Source organism: Pecten maximus, chromosome 18, assembly GCF_902652985.1.
Source record: "Pecten maximus chromosome 18, xPecMax1.1, whole genome shotgun sequence".
Lineage (NCBI taxonomy): Eukaryota > Metazoa > Mollusca > Bivalvia > Pectinida > Pectinidae > Pecten > Pecten maximus.
In genome coordinates, this window is record NC_047032.1 from 4,461,262 (window position 1) to 4,474,018 (window position 12,757).

Genomic DNA, 12,757 nt, shown 5'->3' on the forward strand with positions numbered 1-12,757 from the left:
GACCATCAGGCATTATAACCATTAGTGGTAGCTATCTATGAATGATGGCTCATCATCCTTCAGGAGTTTAACTCTGAAATTATATACAAACATTTAGCAGAATGGTTGTTTCTAATACCCTTTCTCGCTATCACCCTTTTCCTTACTTCGGAGAAATGGATCACAGTCCAGATGGAAATGATGTCAACTTTCCTTATGTGGATGAGGAGTTTTAGCCCTAAATGTTTTCTGGCATTAATGATTATGATGAAGAGTATGGTGCGGATGGCGAAGACTGTGTTCTGGGACAAAAACAAAACAAAAACGCGTCTTCCGCAGGAAACAAATAGTTGCGGCAAGTAAGGTTTTAAATGAGCATGTAACTGATGCAAAAGACAATAATGATCCCTATGTTGAAGTCAATTTTTTTCAGTGTGATGTTTACAATCCTTTTCAAATTAAGGATACTTTGGTGATTGGACAGGATAGTGATCCCAATACTTGTGACCCAAGATCTGACAAAACTAACTCTTCAAGTGATCAGCTAAGCGTACCTCTCGGGATCCCTTCGATATATCCACTGATATCGACTGTGATGATTTGCCTATACCTCTGCTTCTTAGTGTATACGGACACAAATGTTCTGATCATAGTCAGCATCTTTTACCCGATCTCAATACAGATCTACATGTGTATCAACTATACAAAGAACGGATTCATATCTTAAGACATTGATTGACTATATAGAATCCAAAACTCTCCCTGGTTCTCAGAAGACAGCGAGACGCGTTTTACTGGAATCCTCAGATTTTTCAGTTATTGATTCTGTTTCATTCTCGCTAAGTCTCAAGTACCAATGACATGCATCAATATCAAATTTGTGTACAAGAAACCTTGATAACTATAGTACTCCATGCTTCTCATTACTCTGTCCTTGTAGCTCATAGTGGAATTCATGACATGCTTGACAGGATCAGAGAAACATACTACTTTCCTCAAATGTCAGTTATAAATTGTGTTCCTTCTTGTCGTCAATGTCAGCAATGGAAACTTGGATCATGTCTTCACGTTATTACGGCTTATACGATGCCAAGTCGACCGTTCCAAATATGAGAAATGGACATTTATGGAACTCTTCCTATGACAAAATCAAGGACATCTTGCATCTTTACTGCGGTAGATATGTTTCCCAAGCTTCTCGTCATAGTTGCTATATCAGAGTCAGATGCACTGACCATCGGTTTGGCAATTTTCCAACTTGTCACTACATATGGTGTTTGTGATACGCTCATTTCAGACCGGGGAACATAATTCAAATCCAAAGGTACAGCAGCAACATGTAGTATGCTCGATCTTCAACAGAACTTTACACCAAGCTAAATTCCTCATTGTTTGGGTACATGGAAAAGAACGCATGCTGTCCTAGCAACTAAGCTCACTCCAATACGACCAATGCCAAGGACAATCGGGAGGATCTTTTACCAGCTGTAGTTTTTGCTATTAACAATGCTGTTAATTCTACATCAGATATTCTCCCTTTAAAATTGTGTATGCTTTTCGACCACAATTTCCCCATGTGTTCAGTACGTTTAACGCACAGCAATGGATCACCTTATCTTGAATAGTATATGGCCAGTATAAAGACCAGACTGTCCGTCATCAGAGATCATCTTTGTGAACATGTTAAGAAGTCCCAAACTGCTATGACATTAAAGGCCAATGAGAAGACCAAGCCACTTTTTCTACAAAAAGGTTACTATGTTTATCAATATCAGGCAAAGATCAGAAGGTGAGGATCTTTATAAAGGAGTGTATGCAATTAAGGATATGATATTACGTGGTTACTCTCAATGATCCAAGAACTCAACAATGTCTTCCTCGACCTGTCCGTCTCGACAGATTAAAACGTGCTTATGCTCGTGCTCCTCAACCAAACCATTACCTCCGTGTTATTAGAACAGTGGAAGTGGGTACGGGGACACAAACTGAACCTGTGGATATCAGTGAGGATGCCTCTGGCAAATCCCTAAATAACAATATAGGGGATAGCGAGTCGGACCCTTCTCTCCAAGATTATATGGTGACATTGACATCTTCTGAACTATCTTGTCATGAGGAAAGGAGTATAAAATCACGCGTATACTGACTCAGAGAAAAACGATGTCAGGAACTGCGTTTTTAATCAACTGGGTTGGGGAACCTTCACAACAAGATCAATCGATACCATACAAGGATCTAATTGCTTCTGCAAGGAGAATGGTGTTGACCAAACCGCCTCATAGCATAAAAATGTTTGAACATGTCGAATTGTAGTTTATAATCTGGTTGAACTTTGATGTGCATAAATACCCATTTCGGGTACATAATTCTTGCTACCTCATCAATGTTTAGATTATCATATTATTATTATTGTAATATCATAATGACATTACGAATGTAAAATTATAAACTTTTGTGAACCAAGTATCGCCAATTTCATTATGTGGTATATTTTCCTTTTGTTTGTAAAATTGATGAAAGCAAGATGGTTGTATTCAATTTAGTGATTTTTAGATGTAGACAATAGGTACACGCATCGCTATCAACTGGCATGACTGTTATTACGATAGATTACACTCATTTGTAGATGTTGACAGACATATATTTATATAATAATTCAATTTTAGAATTATAATGGTAATTTTGTGACACAAAAATTCATCTAAACATTTTTGCAGTACAGATGCATTGAAAACTTAATTAAGGAATATATCAATTCATTGGCTTGACTTCAATTTTCAATCTATAAATTTATTGATTACTCCATGTTTGAAATATGGGAATTTCAAGTCTTGATAAAATTCAAAATTTACAAATTGTTAAAATAAATTGGTTTAAGAAATACCACAAATTTCCACAGGAATATTATGTAGAGAATCAAACACAATATTTCTACAATTATACAAATATAAATAACAAGAAATCTTAATATCAAATCAAGTGAATATTATATTTATAAGTATTTTTGTATTCGATTTTATATAATCCGGATTTCAGTTTTCCGTTTCTGTAGTTCGTCACAATCGAAAATTAGGTCGGGAATCGGGTTTTTTGATAATCACTTTTAAAATAAAAATCAAACATATTTTATATATGACCTCTATAAACACCAAAGAATACTATGTTGGGTCAATTCTCTCGTTAAAATATCGTTTTCATATCAAGTGTCGGCCATTTCGGTAATTCAACTAGGGCCGCGAATCGCGAATGATTAAAAAACCCGTATTATGTCGTAATACATAAAAGTTTGAAAATAATTCCTTTCTCAGAATCACCTGTTTGATTGTTAAAGGAGTGTTGTGCAGTAAACAATTCGCGTACATTTACATCGTTGTAAAGTGCCGTCATTATCGAGAGGTGGAGGCCTCGCCTGTACGTATATTCTCGTTTTTGACAAAACAAATACGTGTCATATAACTGTTTATTTGTTACATATATAGTAAGTATCTTAAACGCAACAACTGCCAACCACATGTAGCCACAAATATTGATATCATCTGAATACTGTCGCAGTTATCTGTCACTTCGTCAACCCCATTCCAAAGTCGTGCAAGAATCGGCCAACCAAATTGATTCTACTTTCGATTTCCTTAATTTAGCAGTTACCTCTCTTACAACAGTAAAATAGCAACCCCGTGCACATAACAACAAGAAACTATCAATGGTGTTTAAGGTTATTGGCCGTTTTCGTCAAAGAAAATGGTATTTGGAAATTGGTGACACGTTACCGCTATGACCAGTCACCGTGACCACAAATGCCACATATATTGTAAGCCTGCACAGTATATCCCACACACGTAGCCTGACCATGTAGCTCCGCATGGGCTCTATCGTCTCGAATGCCGTTTTAATATATTTCTTTCTCTTAATTACTGAAATACACACCATGCTGTTAATGATGTAACATGCTATTAAATATTTTGTATACATTTAAGTAAAATCGCGGACTTTTACATACATGTAGATCTATTGTTGAGTATGTGTTTGAAGTGAATGTTTTGATGTCAGCCATATTGGATTGAAAACAGAAGTGGTGCATGGTAAAAAAAAGTCACCAAATATGGGCATACACAGCAATTCTACTCTGGATTCTAAAAATCATACAATTATTTGTATATTCATTATTAATGAAACTTTTATTTTCGCATTAAATACATATGTAGTTAAAATGCAGGATAGTGACACACTTCTGTACACACAGTGACTCGTGTTGGGGAGCTTCCGACACTTGTGAGGCTCCAATGTAAATGTATTACTTCATATTGTTTGCTTTACAGACATTTACCGTAGATCATGCACAGTTTGACGAATCTACGCTCTACAATGGCGTCATGGATTTAAGAAGTAAGTTTCATCCTCCAGTATATTCCGAAATGTTGCGATTCCTTTTATAACATGCCAGTAAACAAGTTGATTTTATGACATCATGACGTCATTAATTTTAAGATAAGGATTATCCAACTTAAATGAAAACAGTTGAAGTCTTAACATTCCTTTAATTCTTTCTGCGAGAGTTGTCTTATTTCTTTTTGATAGTTCATTCGGAAACCATTCTATGATATTTCAATTATACATTTCAACACGATTGGTTCCAGGATGAGCAGTACTGTTTTTGAATTGTGTTACATTTGCTTCACCTGCAATGACGTAATGCCCGCAGGTATATGGCACACCTGTACCTACCCCGGCTATGACGGATGTCACAAGACGGCGAGTGGTCATGGCGAAATTCTACCACCTGTCCTGTCCGGCAAGATCACCACCAACTTCGCCTTCACCTACGGGCGCGTGAATGTTCGCGCCAAAATACCCAAAGGAGATTGGATATGGCCAGGTTATTTATTTAAAAACAGTTATTGCTTTATTTTCCTTAATCAACCTGCGAAGTTCAAGAACATAACTGATGACGTAATTATTTGTGTTTGTTAAATCAGAACAGAAAGAACTATAAACGGAAACAGATATACCGTATTTCGGAGGGAAAAGAATTCCAATTCTTATCTCATAAGTGTCAGCAAACTAATTTAAGGTATCCAGCTAAAGGTTGGTGCCATACATATCGTAGCAGTCCAAGCTGTGAGGAACCTTGGTGTACACTATGATATCTCTCTAAACAGGTAAACACTATCAAAATTCCTGTTATTATTAAATCAGAAACATAATGTGTAATGGACAGTTCACCATTACATTATGTTAATTCTCGATTAGACTATGGTAATGCTTTACACTTTGGTGCATCTGAAGCACTGACTAGCCGCCTTCAGAGGCTCCAACACACTGCAGCACGCCTGATTTACCACAGTCGAAAGAGGGAGCACATCACACCAGTGCTTTGTTCATTACATTGACTACCTGTGCGTTGCAGGTCACAGTACAAGATTTTGATGTACACATACAAGGCAAACACTGGAACAGCTCCGGAGAATTTACAGACACTTCTCACTCCCTACCAGAGTGAAATAGAATGTATTTGTATATTATGCAATGTGAAGCGCATAACAGTAATTTTACAAATTAGACAGTGCGCTGTCAGCGTTATTATTATCTACCCCACAAAGAAAATAATGTACTGTTTGATTGGGTGATATTGGTGTACTGTTTGATTGGGTGATATTGGTGTACTGAGTGATTGGGTGATATTGGTGTACTGTTTGATTGGGTGATATTTGTGTACTGTTTGATTGGGTGATATTGGTGTACTGTTTGATTGGGTCATATTGGTGTACTGATTGATTGGGTGATATTGGTGTACTGTTTGATTGGGTGATATTGGTGTACTGTTTGATTGGGTGATGTTGGTGTACTGTTTGATTGGGTGATATTGGTGTACTGTTTGATTGGGTGATATTGGTGTACTGTTTGATTAGATGATATTGGTGTACTGTTTGATTGGGTGATATTGTTGTACTGTTTGATTAAATGATATTGGTGTACTATTTGATTGGGTTATATTGGTGTACTGTTTGATTATATGATATTGGTGTACTGTTTGATTATATGATATTGGTGTACTGTTTGATTGGTTGATATTGGTGTACTGTTTGATTGGGTGATATTGGTGTACTGTTTGATTGGGTGATATTGGTGTACTATTTGATTATATGATATTGGTGTACTGTTTGATTAGATGATATTGGTGTACCGTTTGATTGGGTGATATTGGTGTACTGTTTGATTGGGTGATATTGGTGTACTGTTTGATTATATGATATTGGTGTACTGTTTGATTAGATGATATTGGTGTACCGTTTGATTGGGTGATATTGGTGTACTGTTTGATTGGGTGATATTGGTGTACTGTTTGATTGGGTGATATTGGTGTACTGTTTGATTGGGTGATATTGGTGTACTGTTTGATTGGGTGATATTGGTGTACTGTTTGATTAGATGATATTGGTGTACTGTTTGATTGGGTGATATTGGTGTACTGTTTGATTGGGTGATATTGGTGTACTGTTTGATTATATGATATTGGTGTACTGTTTGATTATATGATATTGGTGTACTGTTTGATTGGGTGATATTGGTGTACTGTTTGATTGGGTGATATTGGTGTACTGAGTGATTGGGTGATATTGGTGTACTGTTTGATTGGGTGATATTTGTGTACTGTTTGATTGGGTGATATTGGTGTACTGTTTGATTGGGTCATATTGGTGTACTGATTGATTGGGTGATATTGGTGTACTGTTTGATTGGGTGATATTGGTGTACTGTTTGATTGGGTGATGTTGGTGTACTGTTTGATTGGGTGATATTGGTGTACTGTTTGATTGGGTGATATTGGTGTACTGTTTGATTAGATGATATTGGTGTACTGTTTGATTGGGTGATATTGTTGTACTGTTTGATTAGATGATATTGGGTGTACTATTTGATTGGGTTATATTGGTGTACTGTTTGATTATATGATATTGGTGTACTGTTTGATTATATGATATTGGTGTACTGTTTGATTGGTTGATATTGGTGTACTGTTTGATTGGGTGATATTGGTGTACTGTTTGATTGGGTGATATTGGTGTACTATTTGATTATATGATATTGGTGTACTGTTTGATTAGATGATATTGGTGTACCGTTTGATTGGGTGATATTGGTGTACTGTTTGATTGGGTGATATTGGTGTACTGTTTGATTATATGATATTGGTGTACTGTTTGATTAGATGGTATTGGTGTACCGTTTGATTGGGTGATATTGGTGTACTGTTTGATTGGGTGATATTGGTGTACTGTTTGATTGGGTGATATTGGTGTACTGTTTGATTGGGTGATATTGGTGTACTGTTTGATTAGGTGATATTGGTGTACTGTTTGATTGGGTGATATTGGTGTACTGTTTGATTGGGTGATATTGGTGTACTGTTTGATTATATGATATTGGTGTACTGTTTGATTAGATGATATTGGTGTACTGTTTGATTGGGTGTTATTGGTGTACTGTTTGTTTGGGTGGTATCGGTGTACTGTTTGATTGGGTGATATTGGTGTACTGTTTGTTTGGGTGATATTGGTGTACTGTTTGATTATATGATATTGGTGTACTGTTTGATTGGGTGATATTGGTGTACTGTTTGATTGGGTGATATTGGTGTACTCTTTGTTTGGGTGGTATTGGTGTACTGTTTGATTGGGTGATATTGGTGTACTGTTTGATTGGGTGATATTGGTGTACTGTTTGATTGGGTGATATTGGTGTACTGTTTGATTGGGTGATATTGGTGTACTGTTTGATTGAGTGATATTGGTGTACTGTTTGATTGGGTCATATTGGTGTACTGTTTGTTTGGGTGGTATTGGTGTACTGTTTGATTAGATGATATTGGTGTAATGCTTGATTGGGTGATATTGGTGTACTGTTTGATTAGATGATATTGGTGTACTGTTTGATTAGATGATATTGGTGAACTGTTTGATTATATGATATTGGTGTACTGTTTGATTATATGATATTGGTGTACTGTTTGATTGGGTGATATTGGTGTACTGTTTGATTAGATGATATTGGTGTACTATTTGATTGGGTGATATTGGTGTACTGTTTGATTGGGTGATATTGGTGTACTGTTTGATTAGATGATATTGGTGTACTGCTTGATTAGATGATATTGGTGTACTGCTTGATTAGATGATATTGGTGTACTGTTTGATTAGATGATATTGGTGTACTGCTTGATTAGATGATATTGGTGTACTGCTTGATTAGATGATATTGGTGTACTGTTTGATTGGGTGATATTGGTGTACTGTTTGATTGGGTCATATTGGTGTACTGTTTGTTTGGGTGGTATTGGTGTACTGTTTGATTAGATTATATTGGTGTAATGTTTGATTGGGTGATATTGGTGTACTGTTTGATTAGATGATATTGGTGTACTGTTTGATTAGATGATATTGGTGTACTGCTTGATTAGATGATATTGGTGTACTGCTTGATTAGATGATATTGGTGTACTCTTGAGATGGGTTTGTAGCTGTTTCTAACTGTTTAACTTATACTTACTTTCAGCTATATGGTTGATGCCTCGAGACTTCCATTACGGTGGTTGGCCGAAATCTGGAGATATTGACATCATAGAATCTAGAGGTACGTAGGACGATATATCAAACATAAAAATCACACTAATTAAAGCAACAATGTCTCTATCAAATCGACGTTTGATAATTGATAACATTTAAATGATGTCACCAATAATGATGATCGAGAGGTATATCGTCATCAATAATGATGATCGAGAGGTATATCGTCATCAATAATGATCATCGAGATGTATATCGTCATCAATAATGATCATCGAGAGGCATATCGTCATCAATAATGATTACCGAGAGGGATGACGACTTTGGGATAAAGACATATTATCTGTTACTCGTTAAACGATATTTCTATAACACAAAAATCCTTAATACAAATAAAGTGATCAGCTAAGATTGCAACTAAGTTTATCAATTTAAAAAAGCAAAAAAAATATAAACTGGTGAACAAATTATGAAGCATCACAAAAATCATATTTAGATTTAGAACGATTTCTGTTAGAATACATCAAGACAAGACACTCTGTTTCCAGGAAATACCAAAGCGATCATCAATGGCGTTAACCAAGGAATCAATCAACTGGTGTCTAAACTAAACTGGGGTCCAGACTACCGACACAATGCGGCAAATAAAACTACGACATATAGGTAAGTTACTCAACATAAAACATAGGGGACGGTTATATAAACGTCAATATAGGTAAGTTACTCAACATAAAACATAGGGGACGGTTATATAAACGTCAATATAAGTAAGTTACTCAACATAAAACAGGGGACGGTTATATAAACATCAATATAAGTAAGTTACTCAACATAAAACATAGGGGGCGGTTATATTAACGTCAATATAAGTTACTCAACATAAAACATAGGGGACGGTTATATAAACGTCAATATAGGTAAGTTACTCAACATAAAACATAGGGGACAGTTATATAAACGTCAATATAAGTAAGTTACTCAACATAAAACATAGGGGACGGTTATGTAAACGTCAATATAAGTAAGTTACTCAACATAAAACATAGGGGACGGTTATATAAACGTCAATATAGGTAAGTTACTTAACATAAAACATAGGGGACGGTTATATAAACGTCAATATAAGTAGGTTACTCAACATAAAACAGGGGACGGTTATATAAACGTCAATATAAGTAAGTTACTCAACATAAAACATAGGGGACGGTTATATAAACGTCAATATAAGTAAGTTACTCAATATAAAACATAGGGGACGGTTATATAAACGTCAATATAAGTAAGTTACTCAACATAAAACATAGGGGACGGTTATATAAACGTCAATATAAGTAAGTTACTCAGCATTAAACATAGGGGACGGTTATGTAAACGTCAATATAGGTAAGTTACTTAACATAAAACATAGGGGACGGTTATATAAACGTCAATATAAGTAAGTTACTCAACATAAAACAGGGGGCGGTTATATAAACGTCAATATAAGTAAGTTACTCAACATAAAACATAGGGGACGGTTATATAAACATCAATATAAGTAAGTTACTCAACATAAAACATAGGGGACGGTTATATAAACGTCAATATAAGTAAGTTACTCAGCATAAAACATAGGGGACGGTTATGTAAACGTCAATATAGGTGAGTTACTTAACATAAAACATAGGGGACGGTTATATAAACGTCAATATAAGTAAGTTACTCAACATAAAACAGGGGGCGGTTATATAAACGTCAATATAAGTAAGTTACTCAACATAAAACAGGGGACGATTATGTAAACGTCAATATAAGTAAGTTACTCAACATAAAACATAGGGGACGGTTATATAAACGTCAATATAAGTAAGTTACTCAACATAAAACATAGGGGACGGTTATGTAAACGTCAATATAGGTAAGTTACTTAACATAAAACATAGGGGACGGTTATATAAACGTCAATATAAGTAAGTTACTCAACATAAAACATAGGGGACGGTTATATAAACGTCAACATAAGTAAGTTACTCAACATAAAACATAGGGGACGGTTATATAAACGTCAATATAAGTAAGTTACTCAACATAAAACATAGGGGACGGTTATATAAACATCAATATAAGTAAGTTACTCAACATAAAACCTAAGGGACAGTTATATAAACGTCAATATAAGTAAGTTACTCAACATAAAACATAGGGGACGGTTATATAAACGTCAATATAGGTAAGTTACTCAACATAAAACATAGGGGACGGTTATATAAACGTCAATATAAGTAAGTTACTCAACATAAAACATAGGGGACGGTTATATAAACGTCAATATAGGTAAGTTACTCAACATAAAACATAGGGGACGGTTATATAAACGTCAATATAAGTACGTTACTCAACATAAAACATAGGGAACGGTTATATAAACGTCAACATAAGTAAGTTACTCAACATAAAACATAGGGGACGATTATATTAACGTCAATATAGGTAAGTTACTCAACATAAAACATAGGGGACGGTTATATAAACGTCAATATAAGTAAGTTACTCAACATAAAACAATACATAGGGGGCGGTTATATTAACGTCAATATAAGTTACTCAACATAAAACATAGGGGACGGTTATATAAACGTCAATATAAGTAAGTTACTCAACATAAAACAGGGGGCGGTTATATAAACGTCAATATAAGTAAGTTACTTAACATAAAACATAGGGGACGGTTATGTAAACGTCAACATAAGTAAGTTACTCAACATAAAACATAGGGGACGGTTATATAAACGTCAATATAAGTAAGTTACTCAACATAAAACATAGGGGACGGTTGTATAAACGTCAATATAAGTAAGTTACTCAACATAAAACATAGGGGGCGGTTTTGTAAACGTCAATATAAGTAAGTTACTCAACATAAAACAGGGGACGGTTATATAAACGTCAATATAAGTAAGTTACTCAACATAAAACAGGGGACGGTTATATAAACGTCAATATAAGTAAGTTACTCAACATAAAACATAGGGGACGGTTATATAAACGTCAATATAGGTAAGTTACTCAACATAAAACATAGGGGACAGTTATATAAACGACAATATAAGTAAGTTACTCAACATAAAACATAGGGGGCGGTTTTGTAAACGTCAATATAAGTAAGTTACTCAACATAAAACAGGGGACGGTTATATAAACGTCAATATAAGTAAGTTACTCAACATAAAACATAGGGGGCGGTTGTATATGTCAAGAATTGTGGGTATAGGCTTAGCCTAATTATTTGCAAACAGATGAGACAACAACATAAATTACATTAACATATGTATTCACTTGAACATATTTACAAAATCATAGGAAAACAATATTTACACCATACAAAACACCCTTACACATCTTCCACTCATTCTCTACAATTAATTAATAATGTGCAACACAAAACAAAACCCGTCTCTGAAACCCATTGTCTCTCCAGACCCCAAATATATATAGTTCATCACTGTGGTTGGTTCCCAAAGTTCTCTTCACTCCGATGTTGTTTAACTATTTCATAATCGGTATATATATGTATACCCTCCTTAGGCACTGTACTAGTCCAGCACAAATGTTTCCCTTCTGGTTTCACATATATATACAGGGATTCTGCTGCTCCCACTATGGTCTGGCACAAAGACCTTTATATGGCTAATGGCTCCCTGTCCCAAGGTCACCTACAATTTTACAGAGTTCATGGGTTTATACTTGCACATTTGTATTATACTTGTATTTTACTTACAATGACATTTAATAATTCTCTTTCTCACTGTCTCCTATTACTTTTCTCTCTATTTCCTATTTCTTTACATTCTGTTAGGAAATTATTTTACAACAATGACCTATAATATTACACCCTATATTTTTCATGCTAAACATTTTTACCAACCTTACATTAATGACATACATATATTCTTACTGTTGGTGTCTCTCTTTAGCATGTCTGAGCGCACAGCTCACTCTCCTGTTTCATTCCAGGACTCCCACACTCCATTGAGGTTGACATAGCACACAGCGTCTCCATGTAGCAAAGTTTTGCCCAAACTAGCACACAGCTTACATGTATTGGCTTCAAACTATCTCTAACTTGGATAATAACTTTGGGCACACAGCCCTGGTAATATTTCATTACCAAACACACAGCTTATGCATTTCTCCCCTGGCACACATCCTCTGACATCAATGAACCTTCTAGGTCCAGG

At 35.3% G+C, this 12,757-nt stretch overlaps 1 protein-coding gene across 1 annotated transcript; it reads left to right on the forward strand.

Annotated features, from left to right (window-relative positions):
- The first annotated feature begins 1,607 nt into the window (after window positions 1-1,607).
- LOC117316963 lies at window positions 1,608-12,563 on the forward strand. Its single transcript, XM_033871741.1, has 6 exons — window positions 1,608-1,768; window positions 1,879-2,059; window positions 4,296-4,362; window positions 8,530-8,607; window positions 9,089-9,203; window positions 12,494-12,563. The coding sequence occupies exons 1-6, from the start codon at window positions 1,608-1,610 to the stop codon at window positions 12,561-12,563; spliced, it is 672 nt and encodes a 223-aa protein (XP_033727632.1).
- Window positions 12,564-12,757: the final 194 nt, after the last annotated feature.

Bases quoted from the DNA above. Each gene is read 5' to 3' on its own strand.
- LOC117316963 (XM_033871741.1), top strand. From the start codon at position 1,608: ATGGCCAGTATAAAGACCAGACTGTCCGTCATCAGAGATCATCTTTGT. The intron at 4,363-8,529 runs GTAAGTTTCATC...ACTTACTTTCAG, and splicing joins TGGCGTCATGGATTTAAGAA to CTATATGGTTGATGCCTCGA. The intron at 9,204-12,493 runs GTAAGTTACTCA...GTCTCTCTTTAG, and splicing joins AATAAAACTACGACATATAG to CATGTCTGAGCGCACAGCTC.